This window comes from Tetrahymena thermophila (assembly GCF_000189635.1).
Source record: "Tetrahymena thermophila SB210 genomic scaffold scf_8254460, whole genome shotgun sequence".
Lineage (NCBI taxonomy): Eukaryota > Ciliophora > Oligohymenophorea > Hymenostomatida > Tetrahymenidae > Tetrahymena > Tetrahymena thermophila.
In genome coordinates, this window is record NW_002476237.1 from 144,320 (window position 1) to 166,407 (window position 22,088).

At 21.8% G+C, this 22,088-nt stretch overlaps 7 protein-coding genes across 7 annotated transcripts; 5 read left to right on the top strand and 2 right to left on the bottom strand. All coding sequences in view use genetic code 6, as the record gives it.

The window, feature by feature from the left end:
• Positions 1 to 214: 214 nt before the first annotated feature.
• Positions 215 to 1,069, top strand: TTHERM_00352190 (lipase family protein; the record flags this gene model as incomplete). Its single annotated transcript, XM_001023077.3, has 1 exon — positions 215 to 1,069. One exon carries the CDS (start codon positions 215 to 217, stop codon positions 1,067 to 1,069), a length of 855 nt encoding a protein of 284 aa, XP_001023077.1.
• Positions 1,070 to 2,129: 1,060 nt separating this feature from the next.
• TTHERM_00352180 (hypothetical protein) lies at positions 2,130 to 4,544 on the top strand (the record flags this gene model as incomplete). The annotated part of the gene is made up of 9 exons (XM_001023076.3): positions 2,130 to 2,210; positions 2,370 to 2,453; positions 2,535 to 2,668; positions 2,775 to 3,002; positions 3,139 to 3,355; positions 3,416 to 3,730; positions 3,816 to 4,218; positions 4,277 to 4,455; positions 4,512 to 4,544. 9 exons carry the CDS (start codon positions 2,130 to 2,132, stop codon positions 4,542 to 4,544), a joined length of 1,674 nt encoding a protein of 557 aa, XP_001023076.2.
• Positions 4,545 to 5,548: 1,004 nt separating this feature from the next.
• Positions 5,549 to 8,058, bottom strand: TTHERM_00351169 (NLI interacting factor-like phosphatase; the record flags this gene model as incomplete). The annotated part of the gene is made up of 16 exons (XM_001470923.2): positions 5,549 to 5,658; positions 5,712 to 5,868; positions 5,925 to 6,023; positions 6,079 to 6,183; positions 6,235 to 6,450; positions 6,509 to 6,552; positions 6,614 to 6,717; positions 6,779 to 6,903; positions 6,960 to 7,145; positions 7,198 to 7,254; positions 7,320 to 7,406; positions 7,484 to 7,537; positions 7,593 to 7,661; positions 7,714 to 7,846; positions 7,885 to 7,952; positions 8,029 to 8,058. 16 exons carry the CDS (start codon positions 8,056 to 8,058, stop codon positions 5,549 to 5,551), a joined length of 1,644 nt encoding a protein of 547 aa, XP_001470973.2.
• A 765-nt stretch (positions 8,059 to 8,823) lies between these two features.
• TTHERM_00351170 (EF hand protein) lies at positions 8,824 to 9,873 on the bottom strand (the record flags this gene model as incomplete). Its single annotated transcript, XM_001023074.1, has 1 exon — positions 8,824 to 9,873. One exon carries the CDS (start codon positions 9,871 to 9,873, stop codon positions 8,824 to 8,826), a length of 1,050 nt encoding a protein of 349 aa, XP_001023074.1.
• A 2,327-nt stretch (positions 9,874 to 12,200) lies between these two features.
• On the top strand, positions 12,201 to 16,084 carry TTHERM_00351160 (CGMP-dependent kinase 5-1; the record flags this gene model as incomplete). The annotated part of the gene is made up of 12 exons (XM_001023073.3): positions 12,201 to 12,602; positions 12,715 to 12,908; positions 13,010 to 13,101; positions 13,199 to 13,435; positions 13,517 to 14,025; positions 14,082 to 14,370; positions 14,430 to 14,548; positions 14,656 to 14,794; positions 14,850 to 14,974; positions 15,026 to 15,101; positions 15,156 to 15,463; positions 15,521 to 16,084. The coding sequence occupies 12 exons, from the start codon at positions 12,201 to 12,203 to the stop codon at positions 16,082 to 16,084; spliced, it is 3,054 nt and encodes a 1,017-aa protein (XP_001023073.3).
• An 811-nt stretch (positions 16,085 to 16,895) lies between these two features.
• On the top strand, positions 16,896 to 17,234 carry TTHERM_000351138 (transmembrane protein, putative; the record flags this gene model as incomplete). The annotated part of the gene is made up of 2 exons (XM_012799523.1): positions 16,896 to 17,048; positions 17,109 to 17,234. The coding sequence occupies 2 exons, from the start codon at positions 16,896 to 16,898 to the stop codon at positions 17,232 to 17,234; spliced, it is 279 nt and encodes a 92-aa protein (XP_012654977.1).
• A 2,296-nt stretch (positions 17,235 to 19,530) lies between these two features.
• Positions 19,531 to 22,051, top strand: TTHERM_000351139 (heat shock-binding protein 70, ER luminal protein; the record flags this gene model as incomplete). The annotated part of the gene is made up of 5 exons (XM_012799524.1): positions 19,531 to 19,693; positions 19,833 to 20,110; positions 20,396 to 21,548; positions 21,624 to 21,882; positions 21,940 to 22,051. 5 exons carry the CDS (start codon positions 19,531 to 19,533, stop codon positions 22,049 to 22,051), a joined length of 1,965 nt encoding a protein of 654 aa, XP_012654978.1.
• Between the last annotated feature and the right edge of the window lie 37 nt (positions 22,052 to 22,088).

Below are 22,088 nucleotides of genomic sequence, written 5' to 3' on the forward strand. Positions count from 1 at the left end.
TAATTTGTAAAGGTGGAAGCTTATTATCTATATTACGTCAAATGAATACTTATTGAGATATTGAAATTTTTTATAAAACAGGTATTTTCATTTCGATATTACAAATCTTTACAAAATCAATAAGTGTTTTAAAAGTTTTTATCAAGCAATCCTTTATTTTAATTTAATATTACAGATAATAAATACAATATCGCAAAAAAGAAGTATATTCAAAATGTTAGATACTAAATAAATTGCTTTTATAGCATTAACTGCTATTACTATTGCTGGGCTTAGCACATAAGCATATTACTTATATACAACACCTTCTTTCGATCCTTAGCTAGCAATCGATATCGATTACTACTCAAAGGTATCTTATTGTGATGTTGATGCTATTTAAAAATGGAATTGCGGTGACTCTTGTAATTATCACTCTGGAATGACTGATGTCTAAGCTTTCAATAAAAAAACTAAAGAAGCATAAGGTTACTGTGGGTATGATGCCTCAAATAAGCGTATTGTTGTTGCTTACCGTGGTAGCAGTAATATATAAAACTGGATAGCTAACTTCTAAGCAATTCCTGTTAAATATGCTGGATGTTAAGGATGTCTCGTTCATGATGGTTTCTAATTAACTCTTAAGGAAATCTCTGATAATATAAATACCTGTGTTTAAGGTTTAGCTAACAAATATTAAGACGCACAAGTATTTGTCACTGGTCACTCTCTTGGTGGTGCTCTTGCTACACTCTCCGTTCTTGAAATAGCTAAGATTGTCGATCCTTCTAAAATTGTCTTTATGAATTTCGGCTCTCCTCGTGTTGGTAATCAATAATTCGTTGAATATTTCGACTCAGTAATCACAAACGGAATTAGAGTTGTGAACTTTAAAGATATTGTTCCTCACTTACCATTAAAAATAATGGATTTTAAGCACGTAAATACTGAAGTATGGATGCTTTCAAATGGTGCTGTTAATGATTATAAGGTATGTCCAACTGAAGAAGACCCCTAATGCTCTGACTCAGTCAAGCTTCCTAATGCTGCTGACCACACTAATTACTTTGGATTCTATACAGGATGTTGATTAATTGAGAATACATTAAATTAATTTAACAAAATGGTTTTTCATATAAAAAATAAATTTAACTAATAAATATAAGAAATCACATTTAGTATATATTAATTCAATAAATTTTCTTTTATAAAAGTAAAAAATTTTTAATGAATCTTTAACTTTCTTTGTTAATTAAAATTGCAAGAAAGAGAGATACATAAATAGTTATTAATAACTATAAATTCCATTTCATTATTTATACTTTTTTTTACTGAATTAAATGACATATAAAAAATTAAATGGATTAATTACTAAATAGCCTTCTTTTTATTAAATTTAAATTTACGAAATCTAACAAAAAAGAATATAATATGTATGTTAGTCTGCAAAAATTTAAAAACACAATTAGATTTTTTTCAATCATATCAAAAACTTTAGTTTAAATCTATTTACAAAAAAAAAATAATTATTTATTATTGTTGAAAAGTAATTTAGTTTAAAAAATAAAAATTTTTAATCAATTCACTTTAATAATAACTCTTCAAAATTTTAAATTAGAATTATTCATATTTATTTTTTAACAATAAAGTTTATATTAAAAAATAGAAATTGCTGCACATAAAATACGCTAAAAAAGATAGAACAATATTATTTGTTTAATTCTTAGCTTATTTATTATCAATATATATTAAAAAGGATAATGAATGCAAAGTGTTCAAAAAAATGAAGCTAATTATAATAAATATATTTATTTGCATAATTAGCTAATGCTTCGATTAAAATACCAAAAAAATAAAATTTAACAAAATTTAAAATGATAAAATAATTATTACAATAACATTAGCTATTATTTTTATTAAAAATGTTATTTATTTTTTGATATAAATAATATATATGATTGCTTTATAAATATATGTGTTTATGATTGGTTATTTCTATATTCATAAACAAATAATTAATATTTATATCATAGCAATTAATAAAAATTTCAAATAAGTTAGCAAATACAAGAAACAAGTTAGGATTTTGTTTTAGAATTAATTTAAAAATAATTTATATTCTTAAAAATAGAGTGTAAATAAGGTTATAAATGCAATTCAAAGAGGACACTCCTTTATCAAAAAAAGGGAGTTTGAATAAGATGTATATAAGTTAAAGAAGCATGATTTAAGTAAACACATTTTCATTCTAATTAAAGCTAATTATGATTGATTCCTATTCTAAATAAAATGTTGAAAATAGCAAAGCATAGCAGATAAAATAAATAATTAAAAATCATAATTTGTTTTATTATATGATGAGAATATTTATTAATTTTACAAACAATTAGTCATGCACAATTGAATCACCGCGTAACTAGGAAGGTAGAATTCTTAGAAAAAATATAGATAACTCTATGGTCTACTCAGATATAGTAATTATTTTACAATGACTTTAAATTAGAATTATAAAATTAGTATGTAATTTGTTCATATCTGATTATTTAAATAATTAGTTTAAAATTAACCATAATGATTATTCTACAATCACTATGGAGGGAATCGCATCAAATCAAAGAGACATTCCTTAGATAAACTTTAAGACAGACTTATAAAATAACAATCCTCTCTCGCAAAGAGAAGCTGAATAGTAAAAAAAAATTTTTTGGTTCAACAATAAAATTATTTCAAATTGCATTAAAAAATAAGAATTATTTTAGCTCATCAAGTATATAAACACTATTTCATGTTAAAAGATAATTTGTCAGCTAGAATATGATGATTATGATGATGAATAGCTCTGATAACAGCAAGTTAGCAAATAATATTCTTTACTCTTAAGGAGTTTTAGATAACAACTAGCAACCTCCTAAAATAACTAAAAGTATTTCTCTTAGATAAAAAATGGATTTTACCTTTAATGTATCTCTTTCTATAAACTCAAAACAGATACAAGACGCATTCTTTGCTCTTGCAAGAAAAAAGTAATTATTCAAACAATTTTTAGTTCTATATATAGAAATATTGGGCTAGTATATTTATTTAGTTTAGAGCAATGGAATTTTTTATTAAAAAGTGAAGAACTTAAAATTTATTTAATGAATTTAATAATATTAATAGAGGATTTGAAGTTCTTGAAAGTGGTACAGACGAAGGGTTAGTAATAAAGAGAGAAAAGGTATCTATTATTTCTTAGATATGTAGAGAGTTATTTAACAGATAAAATAAGTCCATCAACTATGCTAAAGAAGAGAATCCTCCTTTAATTATAAAAATAAAAATAGAAAATAATACAAGAAAGTGTCTAAAGGTTGTTTATCTGCAGAGACTTTGTGGTGTAAAATTATTTTATTATTTTAAACATTTAGAAAATAAATAAATTATTTTGTAAAATAAGTATCTGAAATAGGGAGATAACTTAATAGCTAGTTTTTAATAACAGATTTAAAAAATCATTAAAAAAGAAAGTAAATTGGAGTAAATAGATGAAGAAATAGTTTTCGATGCAGCTTTTTCAAAACCCAAAACAACAAATTAAAGTATTTAAAATGCAGAAACTCCCTTTGAGTTAGAACCCACCTCTTACTTTATGTTTTATAGAATACTCTCTGCAGATAATTACAGCGTAGGATAGAAAATAAAAGAATTCATTTCTTCATTTAAAAATTGCTACTCCTAAATGAATAAAAAAATGAGGCATTTAACTGACCCAGTGAGTTAATTAATTAACATATTTAATCATATTCGAATAAAAGCTTGATTAATAAAGAAATAATTTTATTTTTAAATTAAAATAGATCCAGAATATTTAGATGTTTACAAATGAAATAGTTTTAAGCTTATTTAACGAGTTTAATTATGGGAAAAACGATACAAAGAAAGTCATGCCATTTTGTAGAATAGCTGTAGAGACCTATCTTTACTCCAAACTATACTATTTAATTTTTAACATTTATAAAATAGCTGTAAGCATAGAATAAGAAAAATTTAATAACATAAATACTAAGTTAAAAAAATAACATCCAACAATTTAATCGTTAGTAGAAAGAACAGAATTCAAAAAATATTAAAAATTAGATATTTCCTAGATGGTTTTCTACTTAGATCAAATAAATATTGTTAATAGCCCTAGTGAGGCATTAAAATATGTTAGTATGTGCTTTAATGCAGCTAAAATAGCTTTAATGGAAAATTAATAAGGTAACATGATAACATTTTTTATTTATAACTTTTAAATATAAATCATAATAAATGTCAGAACGCAAACCAGAAGATGAATTTTCATTAGATCAGTAAGACGCGTTATTGCTTATTATTCTTGCAATAACATAAACTGAATGTAAGGATTTCGTTGTCAAGATTTACTTACTTTTTGATATAGTGCTAAATGACTCTTACTATACATCAAGAGAACACAAATGCATAAACTAATTAAAAGTAAAAATTATTATAATTCAGTCTTATTCAATATTAATTTATTATTTAAAAAACAGTTTTGCTTGTAATATATGCTAAAAAATTATTGAATTAAAGGTAAAATCATAAAAATCAAATATTATAACAATAATCAAATACTAATTTAAATAAAAGAATCACAATTCAGCAGAAAACTAAATAAATAAATATATAATCAAATATCTAATTAATTTAAAATTATTTATTATAAAGTAATTACACTATAGTATATGTAGAAATATGATAAGTATGCTTTAATCCTTCAAAAATACTCAAAATTTCTTCTTTGCTTGATTGATTTACTATTATTGAATAAAATTAATTAATCTTTGTATTTCATCAATAGAATACTGTTTACACAAAAAAAATAATATAGAAATAGCTTATTACCTTTAACTTATTGATAATATAACTGTTTAATAAATTGACAAAAAAAAAAAATATTAATTTTTAAAATTTAATAAAATTTCTTAATTAATTAATTTAAGAATTATCTTCTATTTTAATACATTTTTAAAGATTTATAAAATAAATTACTTTTTTTTATATTTTCACAAAAAAATATTAATGAATTAATTGAAGTTTAAATTAAAATATATTCATTTAATATTTTAGTTTAGATTTAATTTATTAAATTAAGAAATTTTTAGATTAATTTTTTTCGTTTTTGCTTTAAAGAAACTATTTAATTTAATAAATATTTAATAAAATATAAAATTAAATAATTAATACATTCATTTAAGATGTGGTACATTAAATTTGAATTGTTAATTGATTCAAAAGTTTTATTTTTTTCACTAATTTAAAAACATCCTTTTTTTTACTTTTTACTAAAAATCAAACATAACTAAAAATGTGAAATATCTTATTTGAAACAATTTTTTATTAAATTTTTTATCTAGTTAAAATAATTTTTATTCTTTAGATAAATTTAAAATGAAATTGTTCTTATTGCTTTTTATAAATTATTTAAATGAGTAAATATTTTATAAAAATATAAAATTAAATATTAACTATTTATTATGTTAATTATTTATTTTCAAGATTCATTTCTATAAATCTAAATTAAAATAAATCAAAGTGCATGGAAAGGATTTTTAACTCCATTTGAAATTTATCTAATAATGTGGTCTCTATATTTTTGAAGTGCCCATCTTACATCAGTGGGATTGCTTTCTGCTAATCCTGTTATAAATTTTTGAGGTTAAATTAATTTTAATAAGAGTTTAGTAAATTACTTATAAGAACCTTCTTTAAATCAAAAAGTTCAGTGTCTGACATATCACTGTACCATGTAGTTACAAATATAGCATTTTCTTATTGATATTGAAAATTATATTAATTATTATCCAGTATTATAGTTTTTGACAAATCTCTCCCCAGATTATTTAAGTCCTATAAATATATTTTTGTCTCTCTTAAGAATGTTTAAAATAAATAAAATAATTTACTTTTATATGAACTAGACCTTAAAGATTACAATGCTATCTATACAAGCGATAACTAATTAATCCCTTTTAGTCAAATGTCGGAATTATTGAATCAGCATACTTTTTATTTTTATAAATTTTATGTGTTTGTTTGGATTTTATAATTTAAATTTACATCTTTCAATCCTGCTGTAAATATGACTAACTCATAATAATTATACATAGATTCTAAAAACTCATTTAAACCTGGTCTTTATAAGAAGCATTATTTATCTTAATCCTATTCATAAAAAATTATATAAAATACATTTTCTATCAATCAAACTTTTACATAATGTCCTAATGTTTCATCTAAATCAAGAACTAAGGTGTAAGGCTTGTTTTTAATATCTTATTAATTTCTAGGTGGCAAAAAAGGAATATCTAAAACGGGCTCTTCTCCAGGAGGTAAGCCAATGAGATCTATGGGAGAAAAGGGTTAAGCAGGTTCTAGGGGATGATAAATTGTTTTCATTATAGAGTCTTCGTGCTAATTTTATTATCTAATCTGTTATTTTATTCATAAAATCTATTTTAAAATTATTAATATTGTAGAAAATGATTACTGATAAAAATGTTCCATTGATGATGTTTTCTCTTAACTTCGTTACTTTGTAGTTTCATATTAATAATTAATGTAATTTTTTCATTTTTTAATAAGTCTATTTTACATTGTATATTATTTCTTTCTCTCAAGCAAAAGCTAATGACTGAGAAAATTGGTTTTATTCTTTCGATTTCACTATTTTCTAGTAAAAATTGCTTCTAAAATTCCCTGTTTTTTCATTTAATATGATAAATTATTTTGAAGAATCTTAATGCAAATCTAAAAATACCTTAAAACTGACTTTAAATAAGATTCAACAAGTTAATTATTTTTTTTAATGTCAAACAAATCATCCTTTTTTATATTTCTTATTTTTTTAATCTTAATAGTTTTTTCTATGCTTTGATACCACATCTTATTTTTTAATTTGAAAATAATTTTTAATTTTAATATCTTTTTAAATAACTTACATTGCCTCTGTTTTCTTAGGGAACTTTGCCTAAAATTTAGCTCATAAGGATTAGGAGAGTTTAATAAATTTGCTCTAAGATGTTTCTCATATCACTCAATACTTTCGAGAAGAGAACAGTTTAAATAAGCATAGGATTTTCGTGAAGTTTTAAAGAAATACATTAGAAAAATGCAATGCTCGAAATCTAATTTTATATGAAATTCATTTGTTAAATTTAGAAAACCCTAAGTTTTTACATTAAGGAGTAATGCAAAATCTATATTTTCTTTCCACTCTGGGTTACTGAATAATGTCTAAATATAAATTTAAAATTTATTTTAATTGAATTTGTCATAATCATTTTTAAAGCAGCTCTTACATGAAGTTTTTCAAGTTTTAATTCAAAGAGGATTTCCCAATAACTTTAAAAACTAGGATAACCTACTTCATCTCCCTTAAATGCAAACTTTTTTATTAAATTTATAAATTATTTAACACTTTTAAGTGAAATTTTAATAATTCATTTATATAATTAAGCAGTACATCAACTATCCATAAAAGCTTCTCTTCAAGTTCAGAGAGTTTTATCAAATCTATCTTAATTTTTTTAAAAAAACATTAATTTTTCTTTCCATCTGTATTGATTATTTACAAGAAAAGGTTCATAGTTCATGTCTTATCCTTCATATATGCTAGAAGTTTGAAATGAGCCTTCAGTATCCTAAAATTTAAAATATTTAGCAAATTAAATAAACATCTAATAAAAAAGAGACCTTTATTGTGTTTAAATAGTGGTTTGTTTTCATTGAGATGCTAGCTTTTGTTTGATTTCTTTTTAAACTTTATCCAGCTAAATTAGAATCAGATTAATTTTTGCCACTTCTTAATTCTTATTCCACAATGAATCTTAAACTTTTTTGAGCATTGATAAAAGGAGTATTTACTTATTCTTTTTCGTATTATATTTATTTTATTAGTGGAAGCGAGTCATTATATTTCTACGAGAAATGCTCTTTTTTAAAATTAATTTATAATAAGAATTGCTAAATAATATATTCAATTTTATTTTATTTTAATTTGCAATTTACTGTTAAATCTATGTTCAGGATCAGGGTCATTTTTTTAAAAATTATTTACAAACTTAGGAAGTTATCCAGGTTTATTGCTAGCCTAACTTGTAACTGATTAATTATCTTTTTAATTGTCTTTTTTTGACTAAGCTCTTGGTTTCTTCATAGTTAAACTTTATATTTTAAGCTTACTTTGCTAATGCAAAAAAAAAAAGATTATATAAAATTAATGATACTTATTACAATAAAAATAATACTTATTATTAATTAGATAAACAAGCTTTTTATAGTTATCTTTTTTGATAACCACTAGTAACTAGCTAAGTTATAATTTTAAGCTTAAAATATTTATTTGTTATAAATCAGTTTTAAACTACCTAAACAAAAAAAGTTAATATGAATATTCTACTTTTATTTTTTTATAAAAAAATTCATTCATTCATAATTAATTTGTTATTATTTATTATTTTATTTATAAATATTTACAAGATAAAAATATCTTATTCTAAATAAAACTTTCTCTTAAATAGAAAAATTAAAGTTTAAGTTGTTGGATATTTGATTAAGTTTTATGGAAATTCATTAGTAATTTAAATAATATTTTTATATTTGTTTATAAAATTAGAAAATAAAAAATATTTTATTTATTTTAGACATTATATTTTTATTTCTTTATTAATTAATTAAATGAATTAATATAAATTTTATTGATAGAATAAAAGATAGATTTCAATGAATTTAACTTTTAGATTAATAAAATAAATTACATTTTAAATACATTTAATTAATTCAAAAATTATTATCTAAAATGAATCAAAGCATTCTATCTTCATTATCAAATTACGTATTCATTTCTTCTTCATATCTTTGTAGATTATAACGTATTTTATCCATTACTTGCAAGAAATCTTATCTTTGAATCTATCTTGTATTGTTACGATCATAGAAATTAATAAGAAGTTCTTAAAAACCTTTGATTGTTGAGTCTTTAAATTCAAGTTGAAGAAGAACAGCATCTATTTCAGTAGCATCAATAATGTTATTCTAGTCTACATCTAATATTTTGAAAATATTGTCGCAAATAATTTGCCATCTTGTTGTATCTCCCAAAACCCATAACAAAAATTTATTAGTTTCTTTTTTGTCTGAACATTTTTCATTAAATTCTGCATCTAAATCTTATCCTTACTTTGCTTTACGGTGACAGTCGTTATACAAGTCCATTTCAAAAGCTACATAATTATAAATAGATCTACCTGTTTTTAAATCTGATTTTCCTACTACTGTTGAAGTAAACACTTTTTACAAGAATTAATTAAATTCATCCATACCCTTTTTATACTAAGCTAGTGTTATAGTGTCTGAACCTTTGTTAGCTATTTTAGAAAATATTAATTTTTGGTCTTTTATTGCCTTTTGTCTATCTGCTTCTGATAAAGAATAAGAGAAGTATTCTATAGTGTCTTCCCACTCTTTTTTAGTCAAAACATCTCCACCAGTTTTGCTTCTCAGACGGAAGGAGATAGTAACTAATGCATCCCAAATTCTTTTTTCATTAATTATATGGCTAACTGAATTTAATCCTTCTTCAGATAAGTCTTCAATTACCTCAGAGTGATATTTTTGAGTTTCAACAAGCATTAAAGAAAGAAATGTATCTCTCATAGATAATGCCTTTCTTAAATTATATTCTAAATTGATTTTCTCTGTAATCAATTTTTTTGATAATTCTTCTTCATTCCACTATTAAATATCTTCTTTTACTCTTTTAACTGTTGTTTCACCAAAATAAATAATAGTTAAGGTAAACATAAGTAGAATGCATGAAGAGCATATCTTAAATTTTCTTCCTTCTTTTCCCATACGAGATGTCGTATGATATGTATTTAAAAATTCCTTAATTTCCTAAAATAACTTTTGATTGCTCTTGTTGGATTTTAGTTTACTAAAAACCTAAAACAAAAATTTTCTTTTTTTAAATTAATTAATTAATTACAAATATTTTAAAATTCAATAATTCAATAAAAACTACACGCTTAAATATTCATATTATTTTCAAAACTAATATTTTCCTATAGCATTTTTTTTGAAAACAAATCAATTATATTTATTGGATAAAACCATCAATTTTATTTTAAAATTAAATGAATATATATCTATAATAAGAATACTTTTAAGCTAATTTTAAATTTTAAGAAAAATTGTTGAAATAAAAATGTAAATTTATAGCAAAATTTAGAAATTTTAAAAATATTTTATAAACAAATTCAATATAATTTTAATAAAAATTGAAAAGATTATAATATATTTTCTAACAAAGGGCATTTATTTTTTTCTAAAATTTAATATCCTATGTTATAATTGAGTAGTAAGTTGTATAAAAAATTAAACTTTTAAGAAGAATAAAGAACATTAATTGAGAAATTATAGTTTGTGTTTGTCAACAAAAAATAAAATCCTCTAAATATAAAATTAAATCCAAAAAAAGAGCATTTTCAAATTGAATTAATTTAATTTACAAAATTAATAAGTAAAAAATAAAAATATTTTATGTTAATTGAGGAAATAAAAACTTATTATAATATTTAAAATAATAAATTTTAAATGTTAAATTATATCTTATAAAGATTGAAAGTATGTTGTATTCTATAATATTAATAATTTATCAAGAATTTTAGATATGAACTACATTAAAATCAATATATTAATTAATTTAAAATTAGATATTTTATATATTTTAAAAAGAAAAACTGAATTATTTTGTTAAGCTATTAAAATGATAATTTTAGATTTGAGATTTGTGTAAAATAGCAAATTTAATTTTTTTAAATCTACTAAAATATCTCTCAATTAATTCAGAGTAAGAAAAAAAAGATTTTAGCAATTGAATGAAAGAAATTATGGATAAATAATAAATCATTTAGTAAAAAAGTAAACTAAATTGTATTATTTAAAAGAATAGAATTTAAATAATAATATTTTGATTTTATTTGATAAAATTATGATTAATTTTAATTGCTAATATTAAAAAAATTATACTTTTAACTAAGGCAAGAGTGTTAATTTTTAAATTGCTATTTATTTGTGATTATTATAAATTTATAAATTATAAATAAATCAATACAAAATATTTTAATTAAAAAAATAATATTTTTATACTAGAAACATTTATTTAAAACCTTTATAGGCTTTTAAATTTTAGAAGATAAATTTTTTGAATACTTAAAAAATAAATAATGATAAAAATTGTAAAGAAGTATTAAATCAAATTAATTTTTTCATGTCATAAAGCTAATATTTAAGTTTAAAACTTATCCTAAATGATTAATATATTGTTTTGATAATAAAATGTTTTAATTAAAATTTAACATTTCAAATTTTAAATTAAAGATGAAGTAAAGAAAAAAAAAATTTGGTTTACAGAAATTTATTTAGAGATAATGAGTAAAGCTAAATAAGTAAGACTATTTCAAAATTTATAGATAGAAGAAAGAAATGATAATGTCGATGAAAATTCTTAAAAGAACTAAAAATAATTAGTTTTATAAATAGCGAGCAAGAAGAACCACAAATTAACTGTCGAGAACATGAATTTATAAAGTATACGAAATGTGATTAACGAAGAGATAAAAAGGAACAGTATTTTTATTATATTATTAATTTACTCAATTAATATGCAAATTTTGAAAATTCAAGGTTATTCCAATCAATTATATATTAGCATTGCTATAATTCAATTATTCAGTGAGCACTTTAATTTATGATTGAATATAAGAGATAGAAATTTAGGTGAATATAATAAATGATTGCAATATTAAATAATAATTTAACTAAAATCAATAAATAATAATTATTATTATTATTTAGTATATTTTACAATTTATTAGTCACAAAGCATAATAAATAAGTAAGAAAAAGGACCAAGCAAAAACAATAAAAAAAAAACTAATATTATTAAATTTCTAAAGGATTAATCACTAACTTAAAATAATACAAAATAGTAATAAATAAATAAAATAAGTCTGTTTAGTTTTTGACAAAATATCAGATCTACTTTTTATTTAGTATAGCAGAGCAATTTTACATTAGTCAATTAAAATTTTTGCAACCTCCGCACTTATTCTCAAACACTTTAGAGAAAAACTTTCAGCTATTTTATATTACTCGAGACCTATTTTCGCAGTTAAAAAATGGGTAATTGTTTTGTTTCTAAAGCTAAGGGCAAAACAGAAAAGTAGTCTACAGTAGATGGCGAAAATGATGCATAAAATGAAAATAATCAAAATAAAGATTAATAAAATAAAGAAGCTGAAGAATTTAAGAAAGCGCCAAAGACTGATGTTTCTGAAACGCCTTAAAAGGATTTAGGAGGGCAAGCTAATCCTAATGAAAATAAAAAAAAGGAAGAATATCCTAAAGAAGATCCTGAAGAAAAAAAGAATATAGAAAATTAAAGAAGCTCGTTGAAAGAGTTTTAAGGTTTACAAAATAATGGAATTTAGTTAAAAGTCGATGATAAAGATGAATCTAGTATGAATCATATGTCAAATAGACAAATAGATACTTATGATTTAGAATCGCGCATGGATTCTGTAATAATTTAGATTTTATTAGATTCATAAGCATTTAACTAATTAAATTAAATTAACTTAAATATAAATAAATATGAGAGATATGATTAAAATATTTTTTATTATTTCATAGGAGCAATATAGATTGCGCAAGCGTTTTGGTAACAAAAAAGTCAAAAAGGTTAGAGCAGAAACAGTTGATGATAAGATTGTTATAAGCGAAAAGATTACTTAGAGATAAAGGCAAATGACTCCTGCCGATTAGCAATTTATTATAAAATCGTTGGGGAAACACTTTGTTTTTTCTTTGCTTAATGAGGTGAATAGGTAGGATTGTTTTTTTGCTAAAATATTCATTTTTTTGCTTAATAATCGATTTAGCGAACCAAATATTTTTGTAATTCTTTTTTGCATTCATTAATTAATAGGGATAAAGTTATAGGCAAAATGTTTTATTGCGAAAACTCAGAAGAATATATATTTAAGCAAGGCGATGCAGCATCTACTTATTTTATTATTGGTATTTATAGTTCTTTTGCAGAAATTATTGCTAAAATTTTGATTATTTAATTCCTTTCTTTGAAAACTTCTCTCAAGATTTTTAAAATTAAAAACAGAGAAAGGTGAATGCTTTGTAGAAATAAATGGCGAAGTAAAGAAAAAGCTTAATATGGGTGATGCTTTTGGTGAGCTTGCACTTCTGTATGGAGCTCCTAGAAGTGCTTCCGTCAAGGCTGATGGAATCTGTGGTCTTTGGGGTATTGATAGAAGCACATTTAGGAAGGCCGTTGAGGAGATAGTGAGAACTGAATTTGAAGAAAATAGAAATTTTATTGAAAAAGTAAAATTCTTCAGTAAGCTAATTTGAAATTGAAATATTTTTTAATTTAAAAATAATCATTTCATTAATAATTAAACTTATTTATAATAAAAAGCTACAATGACAACTGCTCAAAAAGATGCCATTACTAACGTTCTAATTACTCAAGTATTTAAAAAAGGAGATTGTATAGTAAACGAAGGCGATATGGCCTCATCTTATTACATCATTAAAAAAGGAAAAGTTGGAATTTTTTAGGGCAATAATGAAAAACCAATTCGTACAATGGGACCAGAAGATTCTTTTGGAGAACAAGCTTTATACGAAAATTCTAAAAGAGGAGCTACAGTAAAGGCTTTAGATGATGAAGTTAGGTGCATTGCATTAGGTAGAGATACAATATAAAAAGTTCTTGGAGATAAAATATAAGTAGTCATGTATAACAATGTTATGAGATGGGCATTTGAAAAAAATAATATCTTAGCTAGGTTTACAAAAATATAAATTGAGAAGATAATAAATGCTTCTTCACAAATTTAGTATAAAAAGGGTGATCTTATCTTTAAAAAAGAGTAGCCTTGCAAAAAGCTAATTTTCGTACTTGAAAGTTGTTTGGTCAATAAAGTAATTAAGAAATAAAATTCAAATAAAATTAATTTATTTACAAATTTATAATAAAGAGCAATCAGAAAAAAGTTGTTGATAAAGGTCATGCTTTCGGTGAATAGTGGCTATTTGAATAAAATAAAAATAAAGTGCTTGACGATGACTTAATTATGGAAGATAAAGGTTTGTTGGGAGAAATCAGTCACGAATAATTAGTCGAATGCATAGGAGGACCAATAGAAGCTATTTTAAAGAAAAATTTACAATCTCACGAAGTAAGATACATGAAAAAATACGATGCATCATCAAATTCAAAGTATGCCGAATTAAAGCTTGAAGAAATGATTTACATAAAAAAACTAGGTAAATAAATAAATAAATTTTTTTTCTCTTTTTGATAATTGAATCTTTTTTTAAATTAGGTTTTGGATAGTTTGGTAGTGTTTACTTGGTTAAAAACAAGCATGATAGCTAATTTTATGCTTTAAAGGTTATTTAGAAAGCTTAGGTCATACAACAAAATTTAGAAAAGCACTTGATAGTATTTATTTATTTATTATTTAATTAATTTATTTATTTTCTATGTTATTCATATCTATTTTCTAATATTCAAAATTTAAATATTTTTCATTATCAATCAATTAAAAGTAAGAGAAAAAAGTATTAGAAGTTGCTTAATTCCCTTTTATGATGAAATTTATCAAAACTTTTAAAGATAATTAAAATGTCTATTTTCTTCTTGAGTACGTGAAGGGTATGGAGCTTTTCGATGTTATCAGAGAAATAGGTAAAATTTTGTATGTTCTAATTTGAAATTTAAAATGTTTTAATAAAAAATATAGGATTGCTAAATACATATGATTCTTAATTTTATATTGCGTCTTTATTGCTAAATATTGAGTATTTGCATACGAATTCTATCATTTACAGAGATATAAAACCAGAGAATATTATAATTGATTACAAGGTAAAATTCACTCCTATAATTCTATAATCCAATTATTATTTTCTATCATAGGGATATATGAAATTAATAGATATGGGTACTGCTAAATTCTTGAAGGGATCAAGCGGAAAGACATTCACAATTATTGGTAATAATTTTATTAATTCAGTTTAATATTTAAAAATCATTTTAATAAATTTAGGAACCCCTCATTATATGGCGCCTGAAATCTTGACAGGAGCTGGTTATACTTATAGTGTGGATCTGTGGTCAATAGGTATATGCTTATATGAATTTATGTGCGGTGGTGTTCCATTTGCTGAAGATGTTGAAGATCCTTATGAAATATATGAAGATATTATCCATAAAAATCTTGATTTTCCAAGTTTCTTGAAAGATAAGCTCGCTAAAAATATAATGAATCAGCTTCTAAACAAGTAACCTTAATTGAGATTAGGAGGGTCCTTTGCCGCTCTTAAAGCTAATTAATGGTTTACTACTTTTGATTGGGTAATATTTAATCAACTTAAAATCATTTTATCAATTAAAATGTCTTTTAATTAATAGGATAAATTAATTGATAGAGAATTAAAAGCTCCATATATTCCTCCAAAAGATAAATTAATTTCAGATTAAGAAATTATGAAAATGGAAAATGCTGCCAAATCTGTAATCTAAGAAATCAAAGTAAATTTAAATTTTATTGATTCCAAAATTAACACAAACTTAAACACAATCAGATTGAGCAAGGAAATGTAAAATACGATAAAGATAAAGCTAAAGACCCTGAATGGGATAGAGATTTCTGAAGAAGTAAATCAAAGCATAAACTCGAAAAAATTAACAGATTTTTTAACATCAACCAACCTATTTGGCAAATAATTACAGAAATAAAATAAAACCATAGGCAAAAACAAATATAAAATATAATAACACCACATATACATACATATAAATAATAGATAGATAGATAAAAGTAATCTTAATTTCATTTATTCTCAATTTATAAATAATAAACAAATAAATTAATATAAACACAAACCATCACCATCTAAAAATAACACATAAAACACTCACTAACCAAATAACTCACTAACTAACTATTTATCTATAAAAAAATATTTTAGATGACATTATTGTCTAATGTCACTTCATATCTAGTTCACTTGATCAACAAGAATAATAAATATAAAAAATTAATGATAATAAAATAATAATAGTAATAATAATAATCTCTTCATAAATTCTTATTTTTGATTTTGTAAATATATTGTTTATTAGCTCTATAAAAGATTAAAATAAAAGAGGTAAAATTTATTACTTTGAAAAAAAATAACAATAAGAAATATCTCTCAATTTAAAAAATTATTTGGTTGCAAAAAGATGTTAATTATGATGTTTTTATTTATTTATTTATAGTTAAACTTTCTTACATAAAAATAAATAAATAAATATCTAATATTAAAAATAATACTTGTTTCTTCTGCAAATAAAAATTATAATCAGCATTTTTATCCAACATTTTTATGATAAAAAAAATATTTTTATAGATTTTTTTTGTGTATTCAATATCATTTATATTTTCTTATTTTATTGATTCTAATAACTGAAAACTTAGGCAGCAATTTTATCGACCTAACTCACTAATTAATTAATTTCTTTTTCTAAAAACTTACAGTCTCTCTAATTTAGGCAAAAAGCAAAAGTTAAATAGCAAAAAAAACTAGTAACAACGCATTTTTCTCTTAAATTTAAACACCTTGATTTGGCAAATAACATTTATGCTAATAATCTATCTTTTAATGCTTGTTATTGTATTACGCAAATAAGGAGTGAAGAAGAAAGAAATATTTTTATAAGTAACTGCGAATAATTTTTTTAACAGAAAACTTTTTTTTATTCAGCTTCTATTTATAATAGATTGATATTGAATTTAATTTTAATGATAAATATTTTAGTATTTTTATAGTAAGTATAGAATAAGAAATAGAAATTTATTATATAAAATATAGATAAATACATTAATTAAATTAGAAATTGTTTCAATCAATTTATTTTATTAGATATTATTTAATATTGCGACTTAGGTTTGAAGGTAAAATTTTATTCAGATTATGAAAAAGTCATCAAAACTAAGTTTAATTTAACTATTTAGGTATAGAAAAGGAAAAAAAATAAGTAAATAAACAAATTATTTATTATCTATCTATCTATCTATCTATCTATCTATCAAGCATATAGAACAATAAAATTTCAAGATTTGGATTTTTCAATCAATTGATTGTATAAGTGAAAATTTTTTCTGCAAAACTTATGAAAGCTTATAATTTCTGTAGCTGTTTGTGTAGCAAGTTTATAAATGTGCTTCGTCTTAATTCTACTCACTTGTGTGAGATCTGTAAGTATTTTGAGGTGATTTATCATTAAGTGTGGGCTTTTTAAAGTAAGCAACTATGCAAGTTCTTTTAAGTTATCCTTCTTGGATAAGAGTTTCAGTTCTTTTACTTATACTTTTTTTTCTAGCATCAAGTAATACTTTATTACTGCTCTTTAGAAATGGAGCTAACTTTGCCTACATCTCTTTAATTTTTTTAAGACTTTATTTTAGATTTGTGAAGGTTTATTAGTACAATTCCTCACTATATATTTCTTTCATTTCTTTAAGCCTCTCAAACAAAAGATTTTCATCTATATTTACACAGGAGAGTTCTTGTTGCTCATCAATTAAATGAGGGATTTCTAAATCATCATAAAGTTTAAATCTTATTTTGTATATTTCTTCATAGTATATATCAAACTACTCTACTAAATGTTAGAGTATTGCATCATTTATTTATATTTTTTTTTTGTTAGTATTACAAGAATTAGTGCATCCCATTATGTTAATTGCTTTTTTGCAATTATTTATTGGGAAATCTTTTTTTTAAATTTTTTTTTTTCCAAAGATTATTTTATTTAGTAATTATGATTATGAGTTAAATGAAATAAATATATTTCAAACCAAAGACTAATCTCAAAGAATAAATAAATAAATGTTAGTCTATTGTAAATTTTTTAATGAACAAAAATTTTTTGTATCAGAAAGTTAAGGTGAATTTAAAAATACAAAAATTGTAAGCCTATAAGTCAGTCTTTATTATTTAATTATAACTAAGGTTTATTCAATCCTAGCTAGTAAATAACAAAAAAAAATAGATAAATAATTCCTTATTTAATCTCTACTTTAATTATTAAGTAGAAAATGTACCAAAAGAATTAAAATTTAACAAATTTCTGACAAATATTTTTTAATTGCTGGTTAAATTTTAAGAACATAGTCATTTGTTTTTCAAAATTTATGTTTATTTAATCTCAATAATGCTAAGATCAAATAAATAAATAAATACTTAATCAATAATTTGTTTTTAATCACTTGAAGCATAATAAATATTATTTATTAAATGTTTAAATATTTTAGAAAATAAAAATACCTCTTATCATAAATTAAATTAACTAATTTTTTATAAAAAAAATAATAGATAAATATAATTAATTGATTATCTAATATTAAAAAATATATTTATATTTATCACTTTTAATAAATAATAAAGCAAAAATTTTTAAAAACTAATGCTTAAGGTATATTTATTTATTAATTTATTAGTTTTTGTTTGCCTTTTTAATTAACATGTAAGTAATTATAATATTTAAAAATAAAAAAATGTATTAATTTTGTTTTTGAAATATTTTTTCATTCAATATTTTGTTAAATATCGTAAAAAGAATAATTTAATTTGCTTATTGATTGTTTAAATTTTAACATAAATATTTCCTAATAGATAGATTTGAGTAATTTTTGATCAAATAAATTATTAATTGAGCTAAATTTATTAATTCAAACAATATAAAAGAATATTTAAATTTGATTGAGATATAGAAGAAATAAATTAGCTAAAAATTGGTATCCTCTATAATTTTTAACGTGTATTAATCTGCTTAATCCAAAAAATAGTTTAAATTATGCACGTATAATAAATATCTATATTTTTAATAATTTATACTTAAAAAGAATATAATATTCAATTTAATTCAAACATATAAATATGAACTCTAAATTACTATTTTTGACAATTATAATTCTATAATTTTATTTCATAAATTCATAGGATTTAAAAGATAATATTATTAATTATAATATTTAAAAATAAAAAAATGTATTAATTTTGTTTTTGAAATATTTTTTCATTCAATATTTTGTTAAATATCGTAAAAAGAATAATTTAATTTGCTTATTGATTGTTTAAATTTTAACATTAATATTTCCTAATAGATAGATAGATTTGAATAATTTTTGATCAAACAAATTATTAATTGAGCTAAATTTATTAATTCAAACAATATAAAAGAATATTTAAATTTGATTAAGATATAGAAGAAATAAATTTGCTAAAAATTGGTATCCTCTATAATTTTCAACGTGTATTAATCTGCTTAATCCAAAAAATAGTTTAAATTATGCACGTATAATAAATATCTATATTTTTAATAATTTATACTTAAAAAGAAAATAATATTCAATTTAATTCAAACATATAAATATGAACTCTAAATTACTATTTTTGACAATTATAATTCTATAATTTTATTTCATAAATTCATTGGATTTAAAAGATAATATTATTGGGATAGACTTTGGCAATACATATTCTTCTGTAGCTATTGTATAAGAAGGTTAATTAATAATCATTCCAAATGAATATGGTAATTATTTATTCTCATTTATAATTCTAAAATGAAACAAATTTAATTGATATATCTAGCTTATGATTCTGATTCATTATTTTTATTCTAATTATTAAATTAATTTTATTCTTCTAATTTATAATCTTAATAACAAAAGGTAATACAGAAACTCCCTCTGTTGTGTCCTTTGCAGAAGATAAAATATTTGTTGGAGAATAAGCTATTCATTAATATTAAAATAATCCATCTAGATCAGTTTAAAAAATTAAGAAACTGATAGCACAGGATTAAAAAGATATTGTTCTACAAAATAGTCAGGATTTTCTGTCTTAAAACATAACTAAAAATAATACAATTTCTGAAATCATAGATAAAGAAGGAAGTGAAGCCCATACAACTGAAGAAGTTACTGCTAAGATACTATCTAAGATGAAGGTAATTAAATTAAGTGTTGCAATAATATAAATTAAAATAAAAGTAAACCCCCCAAAATAAAAAACAATTAAAAATTTATTTTGGATACCCCATATTAAATATAGAGTGGGTAAGAAACAGTGTAACTAGAGAGAGTTCAATTAATTTACTAAAAAAAAATTAGCAAATTAATTATTTTTTCAAAATCAAACTAAATAATTAATTAATATATAAATTTTAGGAAAGTTTAATTCTTTAAAATAAATTTAATAAAGCTTATTTTTTGAATTAATTATTATTTTTAAGTAAATAGCAGAAAATTTCTTAGGAACTGAAATTAAGTATGCTATTTTATCTATTCCTGCTTATTTAAGCTATTCCCAAAAATAATCTATAGTTAATGCTGCTTCAATAGCTGGCTTAGAAGTTTAATTTGTTTTAAATGATTATAAAGCAGCTATTCACTCTTATGATCTTGAAGACTAAAATGATAAAAATGCTTTGGTTTTTCATTTGGGTGGAGCTACAATGGAAGTTTCAATTTTAAATATTGATGAAGGTGTTATTGATAATATTGCTTCTTGTAGTGACATAAACTTCGGTGGTGAAGTTTTTGATCAAAGAGTTGTAGAATATTTCATTAAGCTTATTCTTTAGAAATATGGCAAAGATATTTCTATTGATTAAATAGCTCTCTAAAAATTAAGAATAGAAGTTGAAGCTGCAAAAAAATAGCTTTCTTCTTTATTAAAATCTTAAATAAAAATTTAAAATTTAGTTGATGGTTTAGATTTTAGTGAAGAACTGACTAGAGAAAAATTTGAAGAAATAAATACAGATTTATTTTAGAAAGTGACGAATACGATATAAGAAGTTTTGAATCAATCAGGTCTCAATAAGATCGATATAGATAACATCATCTTGATAGGTGGTTCTACTTATATTCCGAAAATTAGAAAATCTATTTAAGAATTTTTTGGTAAAGAACCCAAAGTAAGTATTAAACCAAATGAAGTTGTTGCAATAGGCTTAGCCAGTAAAATTAACTCAATTTACAATCGAGATAATTATTTGTGCAGCATGTGTCTTTATAACAGTCATATCTCTCTAGGTATTGAAATGGATGATGGTGTTATGTCTATACTAATCCCAAGAGACTCATATTTACCTAGCTAAAGAACAAAAAAATTTATATTTAATCAAGACAACCAATAGCAGAAACTTAGATTAAAATTTTTCTAAGGTGAAAGATTACTTACTAAGGATAATTTTTTCATAGATGAATTAGAACTTAAAATTCCTTAGATACAGCAAGGTAAAATCGAAGTTGAAATTACAGCTTAAATGATTTGTGATGGTACAGTACAAGTAACAGCAGTAGAAAAATCTACAAATGTAATGAATTCAATAACATTTGAATCTATTCCTATAGAATTTGGAACTTTAGATTTTGAGGAGAGTAATTTTTTAATTAGATATTATAACTTGAATTTAAAGTAATTAAAAAATTATAAAATATATTTTTAACAAATAGATATCAATTATGAAGCTATGCTTTTTTAATTTAAAGATTAGATCACTAAAGAAAATATCTAATCAAAAAAATCCTTGAAAACTTATCTGAACTTTGTAAAAAGTATATTAGATACAGAAGAGTAGAAGCATGTTTATAAAATCAGTAATTGTGATAAAAAAATTATCAATTAGACAATAAAAGAAATTTAGAACTGGCTAACTACTAATCCTGAAGCTGATAAAACAGAATATGAATTAAGAAAAAAAAATCTAGAAAAGTAATTAATTAATTAGAAATTTAATATCTTTATACTGATTATTTTAAAATTATATAGTATTTTTAAGCCTATATTTAGTAAGAAATAGCAAAATAATGAGGATTTGTAATACAAATTAGAATATTAAAGGTTTTTGATCTCTGAATATGATTATAATTTATATTATTGAATTTCTTCAAATAATTATAAAATAAAATTAAATATTT